The following is a 23,610-nucleotide window of genomic DNA, read 5'->3' as shown; positions in this document are numbered from 1 at the left end:
CTGAAATTCCATGTGCTTCGTGCAATTTTCTTTGCACTCCTGAATCAAAAGTGATCACACACACACACACACACACACACCGGCTATGCTTCCAAGGCATATTGCTTTGACCTCAATTTTAATTAAATACTTTTTAACAAATATGGCACATTTTAAAATATCTCAAAGTCTGCTCAGGAGAAAAACACATATAAATGGATTATAATGCAGTATAATAAGTGCAACATTTAAAGTGGTAAGCAAGATACCAAACAAACAAACAAACAAAGAAGGGAAATCTAAGCAAAGAGTATAGTGTGTGCAAATGCCCTGCAGTGTGAAAAAGTGCAGGGTCTCAGTATCAATAAAAGGTAAAGTATAAGGAAGGTATTTGAGGCATAATGTCACATTGGGGAGGGGGAAATAATCTAAAACAGTAAACATAAGTTTCTTATGACTTTCTCTGTTTCTCCAAGCTTGGCGAAAAATTGTAAAACAAATGGAATCATGACTTAAATTTCATTAATTACAGAATCAATGTCATGCAAAATTATGCCTGCAACAATTAGAAAATTATTTTTCTTTGAGACATTAAAACATGGATGAAGTCACATGAACATGCTTCATGGCCCTGCCCAGCTGAGACCCCTGGTTGGCTCCATCTCTATGAAAGAAATTGTCTAAAATCGAAGCTGGAGTATGGAACCACAAAAGACCCCAAATAGCCAAAGTAATACTGAAGAAGAAGACCAAAGCAGGAGGCATTACAATCCCAAACATTAGCCTCTACTACAAAGCTGTCATCATCAAGACAGCATGGTATTGGCACAAAAACAGACACATCGACCAATGGAAAAGAATAGAGACTCCAGAATTGGACCCACAGAAGTATGGCCAACTAATCTTTGACAAAGCAGGAAAGAATATCCAATGGAAAAAAGACAGTCTCTTCAACAAATGGTGCTGGGAGAATTGGACAGCAACATGCAGAAGGATGAAACTAGACCACTTTCTTACACCATTCACAAAAATAAACTCAAAATGGATAAAGGACCTGAATGTGAGACAGGAAACCATCAAAACCTTAGAGGAGAAAGCAGGAAAAAAACCTCTCTGACCTCAGCTGCAGCAATTTCTTACTTGACACATCTCCAAAGGCAAGGGAATTAAAAGCAAAAATGAACTATTGGGACCTCATGAAGATAAAACTCTTCTACACTGCAAAGGAAACAACCAACAAAACTAAAAGGCAACCAACAGAATGGGAAAGATATTTGCAAATGACATATGAGACAAAGGGTTAGTATCCAAAATCTATAAATAACTCACCAAACTCCACACCAGAGAAACAAATAATCCAGTGAAGAAATGGACACAAGACATGAATAGACACTTCTCTAAAGAAGACATCCAGATGGGCAACAGGCATATGAAAAGATGCTCAACGTCACTCCTCATCAGGGAAATAAAAATCAAAACCACATGTAAGATACCACCTCACGCCAGTCAGAGTGGCCAAAATGAACAAATCAGACTATAGATGCTGGAGAGGATGTGGAGAAACGGGAACCCTCTTGCACTGTTGGTGGGAATCCAAACTGGTGCAGCCACTCTGGAAAACAGTGTGGAGGTTCCTCAAAAAATTAAAAATAGACCTACCCTGTGACCCAGCAGTAGCACTGCTAGGAATTAACCCAAGGGATACAGGAGTACTGATGCATAAGGGCACTTGAACCCCAATGTTTATAGCAGCACTTTCTACAATAGCCATATTGTGGAAAGAGCCTAAATGTCCATCAACTGATGAATGGATAAAGAAATTGTGGTTTATATACACAATGGAGTACTACGTGGCAATGAGAAAGAATGAAACATGGCCCTTTGTAGCAACGTGGATGGAACTGGAGAGTGTTATGCTAAGTGAAATAAGCCATACAGAGAAAGACAGATACCATATGGTTTCACTCTTATGTGGATCCTGAGAAACTTAACAGAAGACCATGGGGGAGGGGAAGGGAAAAAAAAAAAAAGAGGTTAGAGTGGGAGAGAGCCAAAGCATAAGAGACTCTTAAAAACTGAGAAGAAACTGAGGGTTGATAGGGGGTGGGAGGGAGGGGGCAGGTAGGTGATGGGTCTTGAGGAGGGCACCTTTTGGGATGAGCACTGGGTGTTCTATGGAAACCAATTTGACAATAAATTTCATATTAAATAAATAAATAAATAAATAAATAAAACCATCATAATGCAACCAAAAAAAAAAAAAAGACATTAGAGGTAATGCTTGGTATCATACTTTTTCATTAAGTTTACTAGGGTGAGGGGCGCCTGGGTGGCTCAGTCGGTTGAGCGTCCGACTTCGGCTCAGGTCATGATCTCACAGTCCGTGGGTTCCAGCCCCGCGTCGGGCTCTGTGCTGACAGCTCGGAGCCTGCTTCGGATTCTGTGTCTCCCTCTCTCTCTGCCCCTCCCCTGCTCATGCTCTGTCTCTCTCTCTCTCTCTCAAAAAAAAATAAACATTCAAAAAAAAAGTTTACTAGGGTGAAATATCGCTGTTGTATAAGATTTGATGATACTATTGCTATTGATTGAAATCTGAGTTATAAATGATACCTGATTAAAAACCATTCAAAAGGAAAAATAAAAAATAAAAATTAATTAATTAAGTAAATAAATAAAAGCTGGAGAGATAGGCAGAGTCCAGACCATGAAGTCCCTATGATGTCACCATAAGTAGCTTTGATATTAATTATAGATAATGAATATACAGGAAAGGATTTTAAGCAGGGGAAAGAGTATCCTCAGATTTGAGTCTTAGAAAGATCACCTTGAAGGCAATGGATTGGAGGCAAAGAAACCAGTTAGGATTCTAATGCAACAGTAAAAGTATAAGAACATCAACTAAGTGGCAATTGTGGATGGAGGCAATAGAACTGGAGAGATAATTCAAAGGCAAAATTGACTGGATTTAATAGCTGATTAAGCATGGGGGTGAACAAGAAAACAAAACTAAGGATCACTTGGACTAATTATTGTGTCATTCAGTGAGGAAGGTAATACAGAAAGAAGAGTATGTTTGGAAGGGGAGATAATTACTTCAGTTTGGGACATGTAATATTAGAGGTGCCTATGAAATATCCAAGTGAAGAGTTCCAACAGGTTAGATAAGACACATCTTATTGGTTAAAGATATGGATTTGGGACCTCTCAAAGACCTAGACTAAAGTTTTAATGGTCAACATAGAGAGGAAAGAATGGCTTTGAAGGATGTAAGAATTTAGAATCCATAAGATTTCGTGACTGATTAAATCAAGGGAATGTGAAAAAGAGAAGGGAGTCTAGGACAAACCTCAGTTTTCTGGTTTTGGAGCCAGGGTGGGTGATGGTTCCACGGTTCCGGGATGAATTGTGCCCTCCACGCTACCAAACTCATATGTTGAAGCCCTAATACCCATTATCTTAGAATGTAACTGTATTTGGAGATAGGGCTTCTAAAGAGGTAATTAAGGAAAAATACGGTTATATGCATTGGCTGTAGCCCAATATGACTGTTGTCTTCATAAGAAGAGATTAGAACACAGACATGCATACAGTGAGAATGCCATGTGAATATGAAGAAGTCCATCTGCAAAGCAAGGAGAGAGGCCTCAGAAGAAAGCAAGTCTTCTGACACCTTGCTCTTGGATTTTTAGCTTCTAGAGCTGTAAGAATATAAATTTCTGTTGTTTACACCACCCAGTCTATGGTACTTTGTTATAGCAGCTCTATAAAACTAATACAGCCACCAACCAAGATTAAGAATATGGGGGGCAGGGAGGGGCACCTGGGTGGCTCAGTCAGTTAAGCGTCAGACTTCAGCTCAGGTCATGATTTCACTTTTAGTGGGTTCGAGCCCCGCATCAGGCTCTGTGCTGACAGCTCAGAGCCTGGAGCCTGCTTTGGAATCTGTTTCGCCCTTTTTCTCTGTCCCTCCCCTACTTGTGTTCTGTCTGTCTGTCTGTCTCTCTCTCTCTCAAAAATAAATAAACATTAAAAATTTTTAAAAAAGAATATAGGGGGCATGGAATAGGTTGGGAGAAGAAGGTGTCAAAAGAAGAAGAGTTTGATGTGGGACACATTGCGTTTGAGGTTTCTGAGGTATATCCAGGTAGAGATACTCAAATGGTTTTGAAATTCATGAGATAAAAAGTGGTTATAGATACAGATTTGGAAATCATTGATATGCAGCTGATACTTTATAGGAGTGGGTGAGATCATACAAGAAGTGTATGTAGATTAAGAAGATCATCAAGGATAGAACCACAAAGAATATCAACATTAAGGAACAGACTGAGGAAGAAGATTTAGAAAAGGAAAATAATCAGAGAGCTAGGATGAAGAGAGAAAAGTTATAAGTAATCTTTTAACCCTGTTTTTAATTAAAATTAGTTGATAACATATTGGTCTCTGTCCTCGAAGAACTTTATCATAGTGGCAGAGGCAGTATCTTATTCATTTCTGAATTTCCAACACCAAGTACAGTGCCTGACATTTAATATTCCTGCAATAAATATTTGTTAAATCACATGGAATTGAAATCAGGACTTCATTCCTTTTTTTGTTTTGTTTGCTTATTTCTGGAGTGTGCAGCATGTGTTGCCACTGATATTTTAAGTTTGTAGTGAAAAATCATTTCAATGTGTCCTAGGCTTGGTCCCATTCCAAACCAACCCCCAGGACAATAGTTTTCATTATAGCCTTCTGTCTTTGCCAATCAGGATGGAATTCTGTGCACAGAAGTTATATACATATATGGGTATATCTATGTAACAAATCACAGCACAGGAGCCCCCTGGGTTACCTCAGGCTCTGGTATGACATATTTGAGCCATATAAATTCAGCTTCTCCTCTGGCATCTGTTAGCTGACTCACTTGCAACTCCACCTCAGCAGTGGTCTCTCAGTCCTCTCAAAGCAGGAAAAGAATACTGTGCACTGAGAGAGCATGGCAAAGAATCCTCCAGAGAACTGTGAGGACTGTCACATTCTAAATGTAAGTTGATTCATATTTTTTCCCTTTTGAGCAGAAGCATGGTTTCACAGATTTATTATATCGCAATGTGAACATTAAAAAGAGAAATCAAAGGTGATTTTGAATTATGGCTTGCTATTTTAAGAGCTATTGTGTATTGTTTTATTCTTTTAGGCAGAAGCTTTTAAATCCAAGAAGATATGTAAATCACTTAAGATTTGTGGATTGGTGTTTGGTATCCTGGCCCTAACTCTAATTGTCCTATTTTGGGGGGGCAAACACTTCTGGCCGGAGACACCCAAAAAAGTAAGTAAATGCACATATTATCTAATGCTTCTGTTTTGAGTTTGATTGAATTTAATTAGTGCTTGACATGTATATTACTCTGAAAATGAAAATCGTTAAGTCCCTTTTGCATATATTTTCTGGTTTTATGAAGAACTGAATCAAGATTTTGCTTTCTTTCATTTGTGTAATTATTTTGGTAAAGGAAAGTTTGTTTTCTCCATTTCAGTTAATAATGATAAGAGTAGAATTAGCCATTCTTTTATAATGCTTGGGTTTAAGAAGTTAAGACTCCTACTAGAAGCAAATTTTTTACTGTAAGAAAAAATATTTTTCATCTCCCTTTCAATTATCTGGGCAGAAGTTGATGGAAAAGTAACATACAACCACATAAAAAGAAATCACCAGAAATGGCAGCAAAGGATTTTCAGGGATTATGTTTCTGACTTAATGTATCTGTTCTGAGGTCAGGCAGCAAATACCTTTTCAGAAGAAGCAATTCTCATACCTGACTTCACATGTATTTATGACTTAAAAAAAAACAGCGCTTTTCTGGTCCTCACTAGCCATAATTGTCACTGACCCATGAGATAGTAATGCCACAAGGTAGAAACAAGGGACACCAAGTCATTAATCACAGGTATCTCAGAAAACTTCTGATATTAGGGTAATTTGGTAAACCTAACTGGCCATTGTCATTGATATTTGTGTACCTTAGTGTTATTGTTATACCCAGACTCACACACAATAGGCAAATTTAGATGTGACCCAAAGAAAGTGGTTCCTTCATGCTAACCATTTCCATTTAAGAGAGAATTAATAAATGTACAAGCTACAAGGTGTGAAGATGGTTTTATGTCTTTGCCACATTTTTCTCTCTGCATGTGGGTTGTTGTTACTGTTCCTATTAATTTGTTATCATGAGATCATAATTTTTATTTGATAACAAATGTAGGAAGAGAAAGGCACATATCCAGGAGGGGGGATGAAAGATAAGAAGAAAATGGGTTTACATAGACTACTGGGAGCCAAAGGAGTGATAAGAACAGAGAGGAAAGAGTATTGATTGATAAAAAAAAAGGAGAGGCAGTGGGGAGAAAATAGAAAATTAACTGCATAAGTGTCCAAAAGAAAACAGAGAAATAAGGCATAGCTACCCTTGGATTCTTCACCTTTACTGTCATATCCACTTTCATCTAGTCCTAGAGTCTACCTTATCAACTTTAAGTAAGAGGGAGAATGAAAAGCAAACCAGTCCATCTTTGTCTGCTTTTTTATTTGCACCTTGTTCCAGAATGGATTTCAGGCATCACCCAATGGTTATAGTTAGCCATTTCTCTCATTCTCTCTCTCTCTCTCTGTCTCTCTCTCTGTCTGTCTCTCTCTCTCTCTGTCTCATCTCATCTCATCTCTTGCACTGTGCCCTGCTTCTGAACTACTTTCTGTTCACATATCTTTCTAGAGAAGCCACCTATATTCAGGCTGTCAAGGTGGGCAAAGAAATAGAGATCAGGAAGGAAACAGAAAATGAATAAGAGCGCCAAAATGCATTCCATTCCCATTCTGTTACCATTTAGCTAATTCTCTAGGTGATGTGTTGCCTCACATATTGAATATAGGGTCCTTTTGACAATTATGGGTGAGTTAGAGGACAATAAACCCTTTTGTTCTCCATGGCCATAATGTACTTAACTGAGTGTGGTAGGTAGCTAGCCCTTTTGACCACCTGTACAAGCTTGATTAAACAGTGGGTCAGATGGCCTTTTTTGTGACTGTTGATACTGCAAATGCTATTTTGAAAGAGTTTATGTGTTTTTCTAAACATTCAATGTTATTTGCCTCAGTACTATAAATGACAAGTGGGACCTTGCTTTTATCTTGCAAGGTGTCAAACTCGCTAACAGGGCCCATGGTTCCCTCTACTTTCATATCATATCATCTTTGTTTCTCACTTCAGTTCTCTTCTTAATGCATTATAAGGAGCAATCCTGTGATTCCTCAAACCAAAACTAAAACCTAGTCAGTGCATGCACAGAAGAGGTCAAGTATGCTATGAAATAAAGTTTACTAAGAATCAAATCTCTCATGAAGTAATCCATCTTGGGATGTACTTTTCAGCAAAGGGTTCTCAGAAATGAACAAAATTATTGTGAGGTAATCTGGTAAAAGACAATATGTGTCCCCTGGGTCAAGTTTTCCCACCATGAACAAAGGTTATTCTCCATTCCAAAGGGGCACGGTAATTTTTTGTCTTTGATATTTAAGTCCTGGCCTTCACCACAATACCCAGCTGGGTCCGTTGCAAACTCAGGAACCAGCTGGAGATGTGGATGCTTCACTCAGTCCACCACTACCTTTAATTCCCAAAGAGCCCAAGAAACCATCTATGTTTCCAATAGCTGAGACTGACAATAAGCCTGCCTCAGAGCTGACTTATGAATCCTAGGAAGGAAAAAGAAGTCAGATTAGTCTTGGAAGATTTGCAAGGGAAAAGGATCCAGGCACCTTGCGCAAAGACTCTCCCCTTAAGAATATGGCTTAACAAGAAATGTGGGGCACCTGGGTGGCTCAGTCAGTTGAGCTTCTGACTTCGGCTCAGGTCATGGTCTTGTGGTTTGTGGGTTCAGGCCCTGCATCAGGTTCTGTGCTAACAGCTCAGAGCCTGGAGACTCCTTCGGATTCTGTGTGTGTCTCTCTCCCCACCACCCCCCGGCCCCCACTCATTCTCTGCCTCCCTCTGTCTCTCAAAAATAAATGTTAATTTTTTTTTAAAAAAAAGAGTATGGCTTAGCAAGAAACAAAAGTTAAATTAAAACCCAGGTTCTTCTGGGCTTTCCTTTACAAGCCTATGGAACCTGTGGGAACCCGTGGAGACAATTGTTGATGTTGCTGTGCTTATGGATGGACTGATTTTTTTTGTTGTTCTCCTGGGTCTTCCTCCAAGCTCTTAGTGTTTGCTCCTTCAGCCTCCATCATAGCTTCTCTTTATTTTGTTTTTCTTTTTTTTTTTTTTGACATCTGTTTATAATAAACAGTGTTTATTTAACATCTCACATCTGGTGTTGACATTTCCATGCCAGTAAGTCCTCCCCGTCCTTCCATTACCTCCCACCTTGATGTGTACAAAAGACCCAGATTCTTGATCCCAAAGTGAGAGTAAGCCATGCTTGATTCTCTCTCCTCACACACCCCAGGCATGAGCACATGCGCATGCATGCATGTGCAAATGCATACACACACTTACACTCCAGAAAGAGAAAAGCATCAAAATGAAGTGAAATGAATGGGACTAACCCTAGGGGAACAGCTGCACTCCCTTACAGGCTCCAGGCCCCTAACCCACAACCACATATAGGAGCCACTTGAGCTGAACGAAAGCCAGACCATCAAATGCTTGTATTCAGCTTTCTCAGCCAAACAGAAGGTACCTATTCAGTCCCAGAGATTTTGAGAGTGCATTACAATGAAGCTCCACTTCTAGGCAGTGACTGTCCAGGGATCTTTGAAGCCAATACCCTAGAGAAACATTCTTCCTTTAAAGTTCCCTGCATTACACATTTAACTTGAAGCAATTAGAAGCCAACTCCCCAGCTAATTCATCCAACATGGAGAAAGCAAGTCATAAAAATCCCAGCCCTTATACCAACAATCTATAGATGTAGCACAAACCTTGTAACCTATCCACTCCAATCCTTTGTAAAATGAGGCAAAAGGATAATAAATTAAATAAATGAAATTCTGCCCTTCCTACCATATCCAGGAACTACCCGGTGCCCTTCCTACCATATCCAGGAACTACCCGGTGACTTTAGGACTCTTTAGAAACCGTAAATCCTAAGGCCCACACAGCACTCAAGATTACTGGGGGTATCCTCACAACTCCTCCATACTATCAGTATGAGAAGAGAAGTGGTAAGGATATGTGGGCATCCTGCCCTCTCCCCACCTCAACTGCAAATAATCATTAAGACAGCATCACCCAGGATTGCCAGCTCAATATCATCATATGCTGAAAATCCTTTGTTCGGAAAAAGCACTTCCTTGTTAAGTCTGGATCTAGCTTTCCTGTGCCTATTTCTCTAATACTAGCATTGGCCAGAGACCCATCTTCTTCAACTCCTCTTCTAGGCACACAAAGAATAAAACTCTGTTTCCTGAGTTCTCTGGGATTTCCTACACAGCAGTTTGGTGGGTAAAATGTGGGTCTGGAGAAGCATTCATACTCTCAAGGAAAAAGTTGGAGTTATAGCTGGAATCTCTTTAGCAGAGGGACTGAGCTTCACCAGATGGTGCCACACTGGCATTTTAAAAAAGAAGGCTTCTCTTCATTTTATTTTCCTCCCAAACCATTCCAGAAGGAAAGTCCACCCTTATACAGGCAGCAGCTCTCACTGGGCCAGTTCTTGCTGTAGGTTATTAAGAGGTAATACCAATTATGTAGATGAGAACTCTGGCTACTGATGGGCACATTCTGATTTAGTCCCTCCATTCTACAAGGCAGCATTTGCTGAGCAACTTACATGGCACCAACAAGGAAAACCTGGCTCCTCAGAGGGAACTGTCTTTTAGAGGCTGAGAGTGGGACTGGAGCTGTATAGGGAAAGTAGCCCAGGTGATCAACAGGTAATAGCATAGTAGCAGTCCAATCATCAACCTGACAGGTATTAGTCCAAATCTGAGCAAAAGTAATTTTGTCAACTATTCAACATTGCATCTGGCAAGGAGTGGGAGATAAAGATGGGAACTGAACTTCCAGAGAAATTTGGTGACTTGCTCAAGGTCACACAGCTTTTAAGTGGCAGAGTTGAGGCTAGGACTAGAACCTGGTCTAAAGATTCTTTCTACTATTCTTAAGATGCATATAAGAATGAGGGGTGGTTGGGATAGTGGGTATGGGAAAACTTCCCAGCCAACATGAGTCTGTAGATGAAAGAAATGTTTTTTTTTTTTTCTCGTTGAAAAAGAGGAATGTCTGTGCTGCTTATGCCAATTTTTTTCAGGGCTGAGAGCTGGTGATTGAAGATGCAGAAGTCCAACTTTGCATAAGAAACAATCTGTCTGCTCTGTGTTGGTAAAGAAATACCCAGAGGCCCTTTAATTCCCACAGGCTAGGTTGGTAATTAAATGGTACAATGCATTCCCTTCCCTTCCTTCCAGCCTAACACCTGATAACCAGCTATTCTGAGCATGTATTTCACCTTTGGAGAGTGTACCTCATAAACAGTAAAGGATTAAGGTGGAGAGAAGAGCAGCTAGATTAATCACAGGCTTTAAGAAACAAACCTAAGCCAAATGTCCTCAAATCCCTTTCAGGAAAGGCTAAAGGCACTTGCCCCCAAAATCGATTCGTCACACTGGGGTCTGAGGCAACAGTATTTTTTTATAAAAACTAATCTCAGAGATTGCCACAAACTGAGGAAAGAAATGGAAGACTGTGAAAGGGGGAAGTTAGGGCTCATTTGTACCTTAGTGGAGGATTTAACTGGAATGAGGAAAGAATTCCTGGCCAGGGAAGAGAAATGAGTTTGGTTTTGCTCCATGTTTTCTCAGTGTGGTCTTCTTACATCTCTCACCACCTGAACTTAACCACATATCTATTTCATTTCACTTCTGAGTCATATCCCACTCCATAGGCTTCCCTGTCCCACTCCAGTGTCCTTATAGTTAAGATGACACCTATGTGTGGGTAGAACAGGAACCTATCAGAGTGGTGCTGGAAGGATGCCCTTGCCTCTCAAATATCTCCTATTCCTGGTGTCATTGTGCTTAAAATCCATCATTAGTAATTCATTCTTTTGACTTAAGTATTTCACTCCACTTTTTAAAGAGATAAATACCAATCACGGTCATCTTAGTGTGAAATCATTTGTCAAATTGATTTTTTCTTTGACATAAGGGACCTGAAGCACCATGAGATTCTTTGATGTCTAGACAGGAAACAAAGGGATAGAGGAAGATGGGAAGAAGGGGAAGGACTAAGAGAGTACAAAGGAAACAGGATATGAAAAGAACAGAAAAGGGAACATAGAAACACCAATAATTAACTTCCCTATTTGCCAATTTGACAGTAGTGTCGTCCTCATCACAGTCTGTCCTTGCTCTGTCCTTCCTGAAGTAAAGCTGAGTTGGGGACAGTGTGAGATGAGCTACTGAGCACCCAGTCATATGTTTCTCAGGCCAGTCATCCTGTCTCTGCTATAGTTAGTGCCTGGAAAGGACAAAACCATTTGGTCCTTTATCTCCAGAAAGACCCTCAGCCCCTGAGCCGTTGAGCTTAGTAGAGAGAAAAGTACTTCTGAGGCCAAAGGCATGAGCTCAGTCTCCATATGGGCCAGTGGCACTTGCATAGCCATTTCCCAGGCAATGTGCTCCATAGGGACCTGGGCGAGACAGTATGTCTGGATTTGCTCAAACCCATCCCCAAACAGTCCAAAGTGGGCCACCAGCATCATCTCCCTAGACAAGGACAGTCTGTTCCAAAAGGATACCTCCGATAGTAGAATTCCATCTGGGTGAATATATAGCTTCCCACCCCCACCCCTTATCCAGGATTCACACATAAATGAAGTCATTCTGATCCCACTCCATTTAGCAGCCTATCATTGCTAAAAATAAGCTAATAATCTGGTTAATGAATGTGATCAGAATGGACCCCTTCTCTCCCACCAAATCAAACCAAACCAAAGAAAAACCCAAAAAACCTCTTTGAAGGAATGTTGAAAGTAATCAAGATCTGCTGAGCTTGGCAGTTTCCAATAGTTTTCATCTAGCAAGGTGTCCAAGTGAAGTGCATTGCCAACAGTGCAGGAAAAGTCATTCCACAGAAGTACACTGAAATTCTAAATGTCACCGGTATGGTTCCATAGTCTTCTACCAATGATTGAAAATACAGCCTGTATTTTTTTCTTTTGCCCAGGTAGGCAGCATTCCAACATCCCCTAGTCTCTAACCTCATTTTTCCATGCAATAATCCATCAGTGGTGCTGCTCATAAAACAAACACCCCACCCCACCCCCAATGACTAGTAGTGTCGACATTTGTCTCAACAATGTATAGTATTTGTAAAGAAATTCCCTCCCATTAGGAGATCTGACAAGACTGAATCTGAAGTAGATGCCTCTGTCCTCTACTTAAGTCAGGCCTACTTAGAGTTCAATTTCTTGCCATAGGTAGACATTTCTCAAGCTGGCTGCAGAGCTGAAATTGAGGAAATATTTATAACTAAAAGCAAATAACAAGCCTAAAGGAATTTGTTTGCTACCTGTCACAAACCAGACCAGAATTCCTGAGTTAACTCTGCAGTTGCTGGAAGGTTGTAAATACCATTTTCCTTCCCATTTTAAAGTATGGTGTCTTAAAAGACCTTGCCAATGTTTAAAATCTCTTTATGAAGCTGAGAATTTGTCCCTGGTGGGAAAAACGTATGCTGTATAGTTAATACTTAATTTAGTATACCCAGTACTTAAATACTGACCCTGTCCAAGGCACTGCAGAGCTACAAAGAAGTGAATGACATTATTGCTTCCTATTCAGCAGCTACAAAGACTTTTAACACTTGAAGCAACATTGTTTCTACAAACCCTTCCAACTTGTTTTTCTACTTGAGCTAGGGAGAATTTGACCAGGTTAAACTAACATTCAGTCACAGACACCTGCAGACATTAAAAAGCATCCCGACCCAGTATAAGCTCTAAAAGGCCTTCTGTCACTGGAAGCCATATCATTAGAAAGCAACATTGGCTCTATAAATGAGTTGTTTTAGGGGGATTTTCATTTACCAAATGTTTTTTGTAAGGAAAACTAAGTAGAAAAAACTTGATAGCAGGAAGCATCCTAACAAGAATAAGAGATTTCCACCTGGCACCATCAGGTCTGGCTTGGCTTGTGACAGGTAGCAAATTACTTTAGGTTTGTTATTTGCTTCTAGCTACAAATATGTCATCAGTTATGGGTAATGGGCTTACTCCTAAACTGGGACACTTGATGGGACTGGTCCTCTTGGTCCTAAGAAAAAATTACCTCTTGTAGAGGTAATTTCTCTCTTGTAGAGAGAATCTGGAGTTTTGCTTCAACCACTCATGAACAACCTGATAAAGAAGACTTTTCAAGGCACTATTCTTGTATGATACTGTATTACTTAGTGCAGGGAACTTGACACAATTGTCGAATTCTATATATATTCAAGTATAATATATTTCTACATATATTCAAGTATAATATACTTGAAGCCAGCTGAATTAGGTTTGGAAAACAAAACTCAGGAATAAACTGAGTGGGTTTGGTTAGCCCATAAAAGAGACAGTCAGAAGGCAATAAATGTATCCTGGAGTCGAAATGGAAGGAAAAGAAGCAGTTGAGGTTAGATAAGAGTATTACCTAATATTGGCGGAGGAGAATGGTCTTCAGATTCTAAAAAAGACCCAAGACTGCTGAGGTAATATTAAAGTCCTGGTTAGATAAGGAGATAAAGAGCAATACCTAAGCATTCTACATGTGTTCAAATCTGTTTCTCAGCCGCTAATGAATTTCATGGGGAGAGGGGGTGAACACTACTTGGAAGGGAAGTGGTAACTTAAAGAAGCAGCAGCGGTTTTACATGATCCCTCTGCTTAACGTAAGGGAAAATACTTTACAGGCTGGTTTGCAAAAATATCATTCACTATTTAATCAAGGCTGCCAAGAAAAAAATGTTGGAATTTTAGTGATTAGTTCAGCAACTTGGGTTGAATACAAAATACTGGCTCTGAAGGGATCCCCATATCAGCTTCAGTGCCAAGAAGCACCTCACTTTAATCTTGAGTCTCAGAGAATTCCCAATGGTAAGCTGCTGAGATGGCACCTCACCACAAAGGCTCCAGAAACAGAAGGTGCCCCAGATATTACCCAATTAAAGTGTCATATGAAGGGACACAGTGAGTATCTTAGAGCTTGTTTTCCTCTGTTCTTCCAGACATATGACATGGAGCACACTTTCTACAGCAATGGAGAGAAGAAGAAGATTTACATGGAAATTGATCCAGTGACCAGAACTGAAATATTCAGAAGTGGAAATGGTACTGATGAAACATTGGAAGTACATGATTTTAAAAATGTAAGTTGGTTACTCCACCCCTCAAGGTTTCCCACTTAAAATATTAGAACATTTGAGTCAAGTTAAAAAATAGCCTTTAGCCTCCACTGAGTTTGTAAAACAAAAGCTTTCCCTTTGAACTCAAATTTTGCCATCCTGGGGCCTTAATAGATCATGGACCTTGTTAACTGTCACAATTTCAGGACGGTCTATTTTTTTGTCTGTTTATAGGGTTACACTGGCATCTACTTTGTAGGTCTTCAAAAATGCTTCATCAAAACTCAGATTAAAGTGATTCCTGAATTTTCTGAACCAGAGGAGGAAATAGATGAGGTAAGTAAGAATATTAATAGTGGTAGGAAAAGCCATCATTTATTGGGTATTAACTATATGCCAGACATTGTACTAAATGCTTTACTCTCATTTGATGCTCACAATGACCCTACAGAGAGGTGCTATTATTATCCCAACTTTCCAATGAGGAAACTGAGTTCAGAACCAAAATGTGACTTTTCCAAGGTCACACAACTAGTGAGGAGCAGATTGGGATCTTGAACTTGGGCCTTTTGAAAAACGAAAGTTCATGCTATTAGGAGCAACACTATACTTTTATACCTGGGTAGCCATTAACATTCTGTACATTTGCTTCTAAACCAAAGATTTCTAGTAAGACGTGTGAGCCAGAGGAACCAAAGCAATACTGCTTAAAGATAAAGTCTTAAAAAGAAAAGTCCCAAGGCCACCTGAGATCCTTGCCGCTTTTATAACACTGTGGCATTCACCTATTTAAAAGATTCCAGTTCATTCACTTTACCATTGTATGCTAGACTGCTAATGAAATAATCTGCATTTAACCTCACTAGGAAAGGCAAAAGCAAAGAAGGTAAGAACCGCAGTGTAATAACAAATTCTCTGAAAACATACTGTCAGGCCAGGGTAAGGCAACCTAAGATACTGGTGCAATCACTAAATGGCCCCTGAAAACCTAGTGGGGGATGGAGGATTATTCACTAAAACACAACTATCATTAAAGCCCTTGAGGCTCTTAATGCTTTCCTGATATTCCGCCTGTAACTACAGTATGTTGCTATCAGTGAAGGAATAAGGGGAACCTTAGCTAAAGCCATATTGTGGCAGCATATTCCCACTGTAGCCAGAAAAAACCAATTATTTGTTTGGTTTATTTGGTTTTCTTTTAGTGTTTAACTGGCAAATGTAAAATGAAATTATGGCAATGGCACAGTGGCCTCTCTATGTACTGTAAAGACCTCTTTCTTCTTTCTCTCCCCCATTTTTTTCCACTATTTTCCTACATAGCTCTTTCTATTTTAATTCTCATCTACCCATTTATTTTTTTCTTCTCCTTTTCTATTTTTTGGGGAGTGATGTGGGATAGGGAGCCCTTTATCCTTTCCTTTACCCAAGTCTCAGAACTGTCATTGGCTCCCCCAGACATGCCACTGGTCTCCTTATGGTCAGGGAAATTACAGACCCTTGTTACTAGAATTTCCAAGGAAAAAAAGAAACTTTCCCAGAGACAATGCTGTGTTCTCAAGGTCTATGGTAGTGAAAAATTTTGGAGATTAAAAAAAAAAAAAGCATAAATTCAATGCATCTGAGGAACAGAACAACTTCCAGGAGGATATTAGGAATTACTGCCTAATTAGGAATTAGGCAAGGATAAGATGAAGGGAGAGTCAATAGGAGAAAAAGGCAGTACATGTTGCTTTTTTTTTTTTTTTACAGAAAATAATGTAAACATTTGAGTAGGGCCAGCCAGCAATAAAACCTTGAACTAATACAACAGGATTTATTTTTCTGAAAAAGATAAAGGTAAAGGCTCATAATGTCTCATTTTGGCCCTAATTTATTCTTCAATTAATTTTGCCAAATCTTTTAAATAACCTAAGTATCTCATGATAGTGAGATTACTTTTATCTTCAATTATATATATTCAGGCTACAGATTTTTTATGAGTTAAGTTTGCAGTTCTGGATAACAAAATCCCTCTTATTCTGTTCTCACCACTGTATCTATGGTTTGCGCATGCTAAACATACAGAGCAGGTATATAAATAGCCTTGATTTTGCTAACAAAGCTGGTCAGCATAACAACCTCATTTTCCACAATCCATTTCAACACATCCCAAGGTCTTTACAAACTCAAAGTTGAAGAAGCTAAGACTTGAGAGTTTTAAATAACTAGGGAAAAATTATACAAAGCCATATTTCAGAGAACATATTAATAAAAACACTGAAATCATAAAGCTAGAAAAAAAAACAAAAAAGAAAAGTAAAAGCCTTATTAAGAGTAGGGAAAATGTCGGGGTACCTGGGTGGCTCAGGTGGTTAAGTGTCTGACTCTTAATCTTGGTTCAGGTAATGATCTCACAGTTCATGAGATTGAGCCCTGCATTGGGCTCCACACTGTCAGTGCTGGACCTATTTGAGATTCTCTCTCTCCCTCTCTCTCTGCCCATGCCCCACTCGCTCTCTTTACTTCTGTCTTTCTCTCTCTTTCTCTCTCAAAATAAATAAATAAACATTAAAAAAATTTTTGAAGAGTAGGGAGAAATGTCAAGGCCCAAAAGACAAGTGAGTAAGAAAGTAGGTACATAGATCAACTACTTCCAATACAAGAAACTGAAGAGAAGGCAGTGTTCTTGACAATATAAGAAAAGCTACCTAAAGAAAAATACACTGTGAGACAAACTCTAAGCATCTAGAATGAAAGGAGCAAAAGAACAGTAAGGCCAGTGAAGTTACAATCTAAAGACTGGACTGTAACACACAAAAAAAAGACATCTTTTACACTACAACTAGCCACCATTAACAGGCAAATCTTGTAAAACCAAAATAGTAAGGTTGATTGCTATTTAATTGATCTCACCAGTTTGGATTATAGGAGTTTTTTCAGCTTGAGATCAAATCCTGCTTGCAATCTTAGTTGCAAGCCTAAAACAAGGCAGGCACTCACAACATCCATTTAAAAGAGCAAAAACAAATGTAAATCACTCAGGGTTCCAGAAGCCCAATTAAAACATATGTGGCCCAGTGGGAGGCCCAGAAAACGATGGATAACCTTCCTAACTGTAAGTGAAATGGTAGCAGAGCAAACTCCTGGTACAGTGAATAGCCTTACTGTTAGACCCGAGAGAGGGATAAATTTTTAACTCTCTCAAAGGCACCTACTGTATACACATACACAGCTAGTTCACAGACAGCGCTGGGATTGGAATTGTTATCCAAACTTAAAATAGAGTGTTTTCCAGTATTCCATAATGTCTCACTCATTTTATTAATTTCTCTGCCTATCCCCACCCTGAACTTCTCTCAGAATGAAGAAATTACCACCACTTTTTTTGAACAGTCTGTGATTTGGGTCCCAGCGGAAAAGCCTATTGAAAATCGAGACTTTCTGAAAAATTCCAAAATTCTGGAAATTTGTAATAATGTGACCATGTATTGGATCAATCCCACTCTAATAGCAGGTATGACCTCCTTCTCCTCCTCCTCTTTCCAAAGTTAGTAACAGGTTAATGTTCCCATCATTTAGAAACTACATTTCTAGGAACACAAATGATCAGCTTATATCTTAGATGAAACTGTATATGCTCACCACCAAGGGAGGAAGGAATTTTTCACGGCCAAGTTATAAATCAGATAAATCAATGCTGACAGGCTTTTAAATATCCCAGCAAAGTTAATGCCACCCTAATGTGACTAGTGATAGCAAAAAACCAATCTGTCTTTCTTTGCACATCTATATTCATTGCAGTTGGGATATCAGACTATTGCTCAAACCACTGTGTACCCAACCCAAGAACAGAAGAGAGGAGCCAAAACAATGTTCTGTTGTCACAAGAATGATTCTCTGTGTTGACTGGTGGCATTCTCCCCAGAAGACAGGACAGTCATTGTAATACAAATTTCTTTGTGGCTGTTTTAGGAATCACTATAAAAGTAATTGAGGGCTAGAGGTCTACAGTAGAAGAGGTCAGCTCTCAACTTCCAATCAGCTCATAGAAAAGGCAAAGGTCTCTGGATGTCTTATTCTTCCCAGCTAATATAGAATTTGACCTCCCTCATTCTAGACAGAATAAATTAGTATTTATTCAAGAGAGACCACCCTTACCAAATGAAGAAGCTATTGGTACTTTTTGGCAGCTTAAAAAAAGAGGCAACTAAAGACAATGTGATATTCTGGATTGGATGCTAAAACTTCTGCTTCAACATTCTTTTTCTAAAAGACATTAATGGAAATGATGATGAAATCTGAATAAAGTCTATAGTTTAGTTAATAGAATTGTATCAATGCTAATTTCTTAGTTTTCATAATTGTACCAAGGTTATGTAAGATGCTAATGTTAGGAGAAACTGGATAAAGGGTATATAGGAACTCTGTACAATCATTGCAACTCTTCTGTAAATGGAGGATTATTCATAAATAGAATTTAAAAAAAAAAAAAAACATTTTAAGACAGGAAAGAGAGGAGAAAGTAGGGGAAGACAGAGGGCACTAAATCAAATCCAGCAATCAAAAAATATTTACTGAGCACTTATCAAAGGTAAAATCATTGTTGGGAGACACTTAAGTCCCCTCTCCTGGTTTTTAAAATTAGGGTGCTAGTAAGGCAAACAGTAAGTATTCAATGCCAAATGAGCAAAGAAGAGATCTGCGTACATGGGAATAGTCAGATTTGTTTGGGGGAAAATCTCTTTATAATTGCAGCTGAAGGAGTTTGGAAAAGTGGTTCATGCTTGCCTAAATGATGGCAGTGACAAGATAATGAAAATCTCTATTCCCAATACCATAACCCCAAAGACTTCTTTTGGGAACCATTTGCAAAGGAGGTGCATCAAAACTTTGTGTTTATTCCCTTAGTTTCAGAATTACAAGACTTTGAGGAGGATGGTGAAGATCTTCACTTTCCTACCAATGAAAAAAAAGGGATTGAACAAAATGAGCAGTGGGTGGTCCCTCAAGTGAAGGTGGAAAAGACCCGCCATGCCAGACAAGCAAGTGAGGGAGAACTTCCAATAAATGACTATGTAAGTTACATTCATGTCACTCTGTTAGAGGGATAGGAAAGAGCCCTCAAAAAACTCACTACCCCTTAGATCAAAGTCATTAAAAGGTGCATGGTCATTGTTTTAACAAAAAATATTTAAGAAACTTGTAATCCCTAAGGGGCTCATTCATAATCAATCTTGATCAATCTTGATCAGACTAAGGAATTTAGTTTCTCACCAGTCCCCAGTTCATGTAGTCTTATAGTCCTTCCCTGCTTGGTGGGCCTTTTCTTAGTGAACCTTACCCTCCAACCATGGTTTATTCTTCTTTCAGACTGAAAATGGAATAGAATTTGACCCCATGCTGGATGAGAGAGGTTATTGTTGTATTTACTGCCGCCGAGGCAACCGCTACTGCCGCCGTGTCTGTGAACCCTTGCTAGGTTACTACCCATATCCATACTGTTACCAAGGAGGGCGGGTTATCTGTCGTGTAATTATGCCTTGCAACTGGTGGGTGGCCCGCATGCTGGGGAGAGTCTAATGGCAAGTTTGAGCTCAAGTGCTTAAACTTCTGGCAGCCAACATATAATAAATGCATGCTATTCAATGAATTTCTGCCTATGAGGCATTTGGCTCCTAGTAGCCAGTACTCCAGAATTACTTGTAGGTAATTTCTCTCTTCATGTTCTAATAAACTTTTACATTATCATCAATGGCCTGATTGCTGTTGAATACACTGGGTAAATGTTTACTAAGAATATTTCCTGCAACTGAAATGGAGTAGATCTGTCTAACATGGATGACAATGATGAAAACTTGCATTGTATCAGGTTTGGGGAGTAGGAAAGGGCAAAGAATAAGGATTCTCAAATATCGTAGTTTACTATGTTGTATTGAGAAAGTAGAAATGAGGGGCTGATGATAAAATGTCCCCATAATTGATGCATAAAAAAAACTTGTCCTTTTGTGCATAGCCCCAGTGTTTAATTATCTGAGAGACATATTGTGGTCTTGCTCAAGCATCTGTTAAGCTGCTGGATAGGCAGTGAGTCACAGTAGGCCAGCACTAAAATGTTCCAAGTGCTCAGACTCAGCAAAGGAGAAAGCTAACCTAGCAAAAAGGGTCCCAGGCTCTCCTCCTGTAAACAGGAACTCAACTTTGGACACATTCAACATCTATAACCTTCAGTCTGACTTCTTTTTAGATTAGGGTCTGGTTACATGACTTTCCAAGGCAATTGTCTGGAAAGGGGGAATCCATAAATATCATTCACAAAAATAGGCATCATAGCAAATCACCCAGCTGAGGAAACAAATGGGATTTTCCCCCTCCAAAACCACAAGGAACTAGCAGCATGCCACTTTCTTTTTTTTTTTTTTTAATGTTTATTTATTTTTGAGAGAGAGTGTGTGTGTATGTGTGTGTGGGATTGGGCAAGGGGCAGAAAAAGTGAGACACAGAATCTGAAGTAGGCTCCAAGCTCTGAGCTGTCAGCACAGAGCCTGACGCAGGGCTCGAACTCACAAACTGTGAGATCATGACCTGAGCTGAAGTCATAGGCTTAACTGACTGAGCCACCCAGGCGCACCTAGCAGTATGCCACTTTCTTAAAGGAAGGGTAAGGCCTAGTTTCTGATCACATGATACTTTGCTTGGGAAAGGGAAAAGGGTCATAAGAGAGAGAAAAAGCAGTGGTTAGAAGATAATATTAACCTTGATGTCCCAGCCAGTTGTAGCTTCAAAATTCCTGTCTACCAATCTGTCACACCTTCTAGTCTCATTTGACTCTAGTCCCTCCATTGCTCAACTCCTAGGTTAATGTGTCATGAGAATATCTGTCTGTCACTTTCCATCAGAAAAGCATTTCCAAAGAGTAAAGTCTTCACCAAGATGCCTGTGGGCCAGGAGTCATTTCCCCCCTTTTAATAGTTGAAGAAGCAAATAGAAACAGATTTGCCCAAGGTTAAGATTAGCCAGTCATTGATAATTAGCATGCATACCATACTTGGATTACAATTTCCACAGAATGAGAGCACAATAAAACATATATAACAATGCAGCATCACTGCTTCCCTAAGCCCAGCCTCCCCATCATAAGAAACGACACCAAAGCAACTCTGACTCTTCACACCAGAGACCTTGTAGTAATTCTAATGCTCCCTGTCCTCCACTCCAGTCTCTCACCAAATACTGCCAGCTTGCTCTCCTAAACCACCCCTCAATTATGCTTATAGTCTCAGCCACAGGTTATTTCTTAGCACAACTGTCAAAACTTCCTCCCTACTGAAGTCCCCAGGCTGTGGACTGAAGCTAGGACAAATGCTTTTAGATACAGTTAATTTTTCACTTACAGATTTTATGAATGCCATTTCCTTTCCTGAAAGTCTATAGTGGCTACTTACTACATTAAGAATTGAGCCTAACTTGCATTCATATAGTCCTTCCTCAAACCACTCTCAACCACCACCTCCTATCACTTTTCTCCTGATACACTACCCGCCCCTTTGCTTGTCTCAATCACATTAGCTTCATGCTCCATTTGTGCAGCCATCCCATCTCCTTCACAAACTTTTCTCTCACTAATTTGTGGAAATTTAAAAAGCCCACTTTTTTCTTACCTAAACATGAAACTTAAATCCTCTCTACTTCATTCTATGCCTATGTAAGTTAATATATCACTCAATGCACACATCATTTACGTAGGATTTTAACGTGCAAATTCTAGAAGAGGGCCCATACTCTCCCCCATTTTGCTCTGTTCAGAACCTAGCACAGTACCAAAAGCATGCAAGTGGCTTTTCCATTTTTATTATTGAAAGCAATGAGAAAATAGAGAGGGAAGAAGTTCAAACAAAACAGGAAGTTATAGAAGAGCACAACTATGAGACTGTTTATTATTACCGAAAGTTGGCCTTGAGTTCTAGTGAAATTTGGGATGAAAGTTCTTATGTTACTTAAATCCATTTTTGTATTCCTTATCTTTTGACACAGTCCATTTCTAGAAGTATGAAGAATTATTCTAATCCCAGAATGATCAAAAGCATCAATGATTGCCCACAGCTGATTATCTATTTCCATTATAATGCAGGCCTTTTGCATTTTCTTCAGAATTTTCAATGATTCCGTGTATAAAAAAGGAAAAAAGGCAAAAACCACATCTGCCATGAAACCACAAGAAATATCATATTACCTTTCAGATTCTTTGGGGTTCTAAATTCCAATCAAGAAAAGTCAGGTGAGGCAGAGCCATCCATTGCTCCCACTCAGCATAAGGGCACTATGCACTAGTGTGCTCATCACCTTCCTGCACACCTAAAATGGCTCTTTGGCAGGACTAGGGGCAAAAGACATCTATTTTGAGTCTTTATATATAAGGCTCACTGTCTGGCTGAGTCCAAAACTGTCACTTTGGCCCCTAAAGTCTAATGCTGAAAGCTTACTGAGATAAATATGGACCTTCTCATTCAGGCTGTCAGGAAATGTGTGGATCTATTTTATTTATACCCTTTAAAATGATTTTATTTTGGCTTTCCTTTTATGAAGAAATTTCATTCTGGGGCTTAATTTTGCTGACAACATGCTGTTCCCTAACAAGAAGGAAAAGTGGCTCCACATTAAAAACCAGGTATTACTGTATACACACAAAAATACTGTCCATGACTCATTCCAAAGTCCTGTTCCTAAGTCTCCTCTGGTATCTTTAATTAATTCCCATGAAATCTACTTACCCAAGAACTACATTGATAATTCATTTATATTAATAGTCAACTCTGGCATTGTGTATCCTAATGAGTGAATAGTCACTTGTATGCTTACTGCTTTGAGGTCCATTTGCCTATGTTTTCTTTCACTTATTTGACACTCGGACCTATTGTCCTTGCTACAAGGGCTCAGAAAGAGACAGGTAGATTGAACACAAGGGAAATAGACTAAGTCACAATAAATCCTTCAACCAAAACAAATAAACAAACAAAACCAAGCAACTCCACAGTACTGAGATGATCTTAGTCTAACAGTGATATGAATACACTGTCTATATTTATCCTTCCCTGCTGATGCTATCATTTGTGATTCTGAATTTTCCATTGACAGCAGTATTTCTGATGGTCTTACAGAGATGTTGGCTACTAAAATAAAACTCAGGCTCATACCCATATCAATCATCAGTTAACCAAGAAAAAGAAACTTGTAGGGGATTTAGGGTAAAGGCCTTGGCCATGGTTGAGTTGCTGAAGTAGAGAGTAAGAAAGCA

The 23,610-nt window shown here is 39.3% G+C and overlaps 1 protein-coding gene across 2 annotated transcripts; it reads left to right on the top strand.

The window, feature by feature from the left end:
- The first annotated feature begins 4,873 nt into the window (after positions 1-4,873).
- Positions 4,874-20,070, top strand: TNMD (tenomodulin). 2 transcript variants are annotated; one of them, XM_019436068.2, is made up of 7 exons: positions 4,874-5,008; positions 5,162-5,293; positions 14,223-14,363; positions 14,574-14,675; positions 17,679-17,832; positions 19,227-19,393; positions 19,689-20,070. In XM_019436068.2, exons 1-7 carry the CDS (start codon positions 4,961-4,963, stop codon positions 19,896-19,898), a joined length of 954 nt encoding a protein of 317 aa, XP_019291613.2. In that variant the 5' UTR covers positions 4,874-4,960; the 3' UTR covers positions 19,899-20,070. The 2 variants fall into 2 exon arrangements, with proteins under 2 accessions (XP_019291613.2, XP_019291614.2); XM_019436069.2 differs by lacking the exon at positions 14,574-14,675.
- The last annotated feature ends 3,540 nt before the right edge of the window (positions 20,071-23,610 follow it).

This window comes from Panthera pardus, unplaced genomic scaffold, assembly GCF_024362965.1.
Source record: "Panthera pardus isolate Hobbes unplaced genomic scaffold, ASM2436296v1 HiC_scaffold_27, whole genome shotgun sequence".
NCBI classification, from domain to species: domain Eukaryota; kingdom Metazoa; phylum Chordata; class Mammalia; order Carnivora; family Felidae; genus Panthera; species Panthera pardus.
This window is presented reverse-complemented; position numbering and strand designations above follow the sequence as displayed.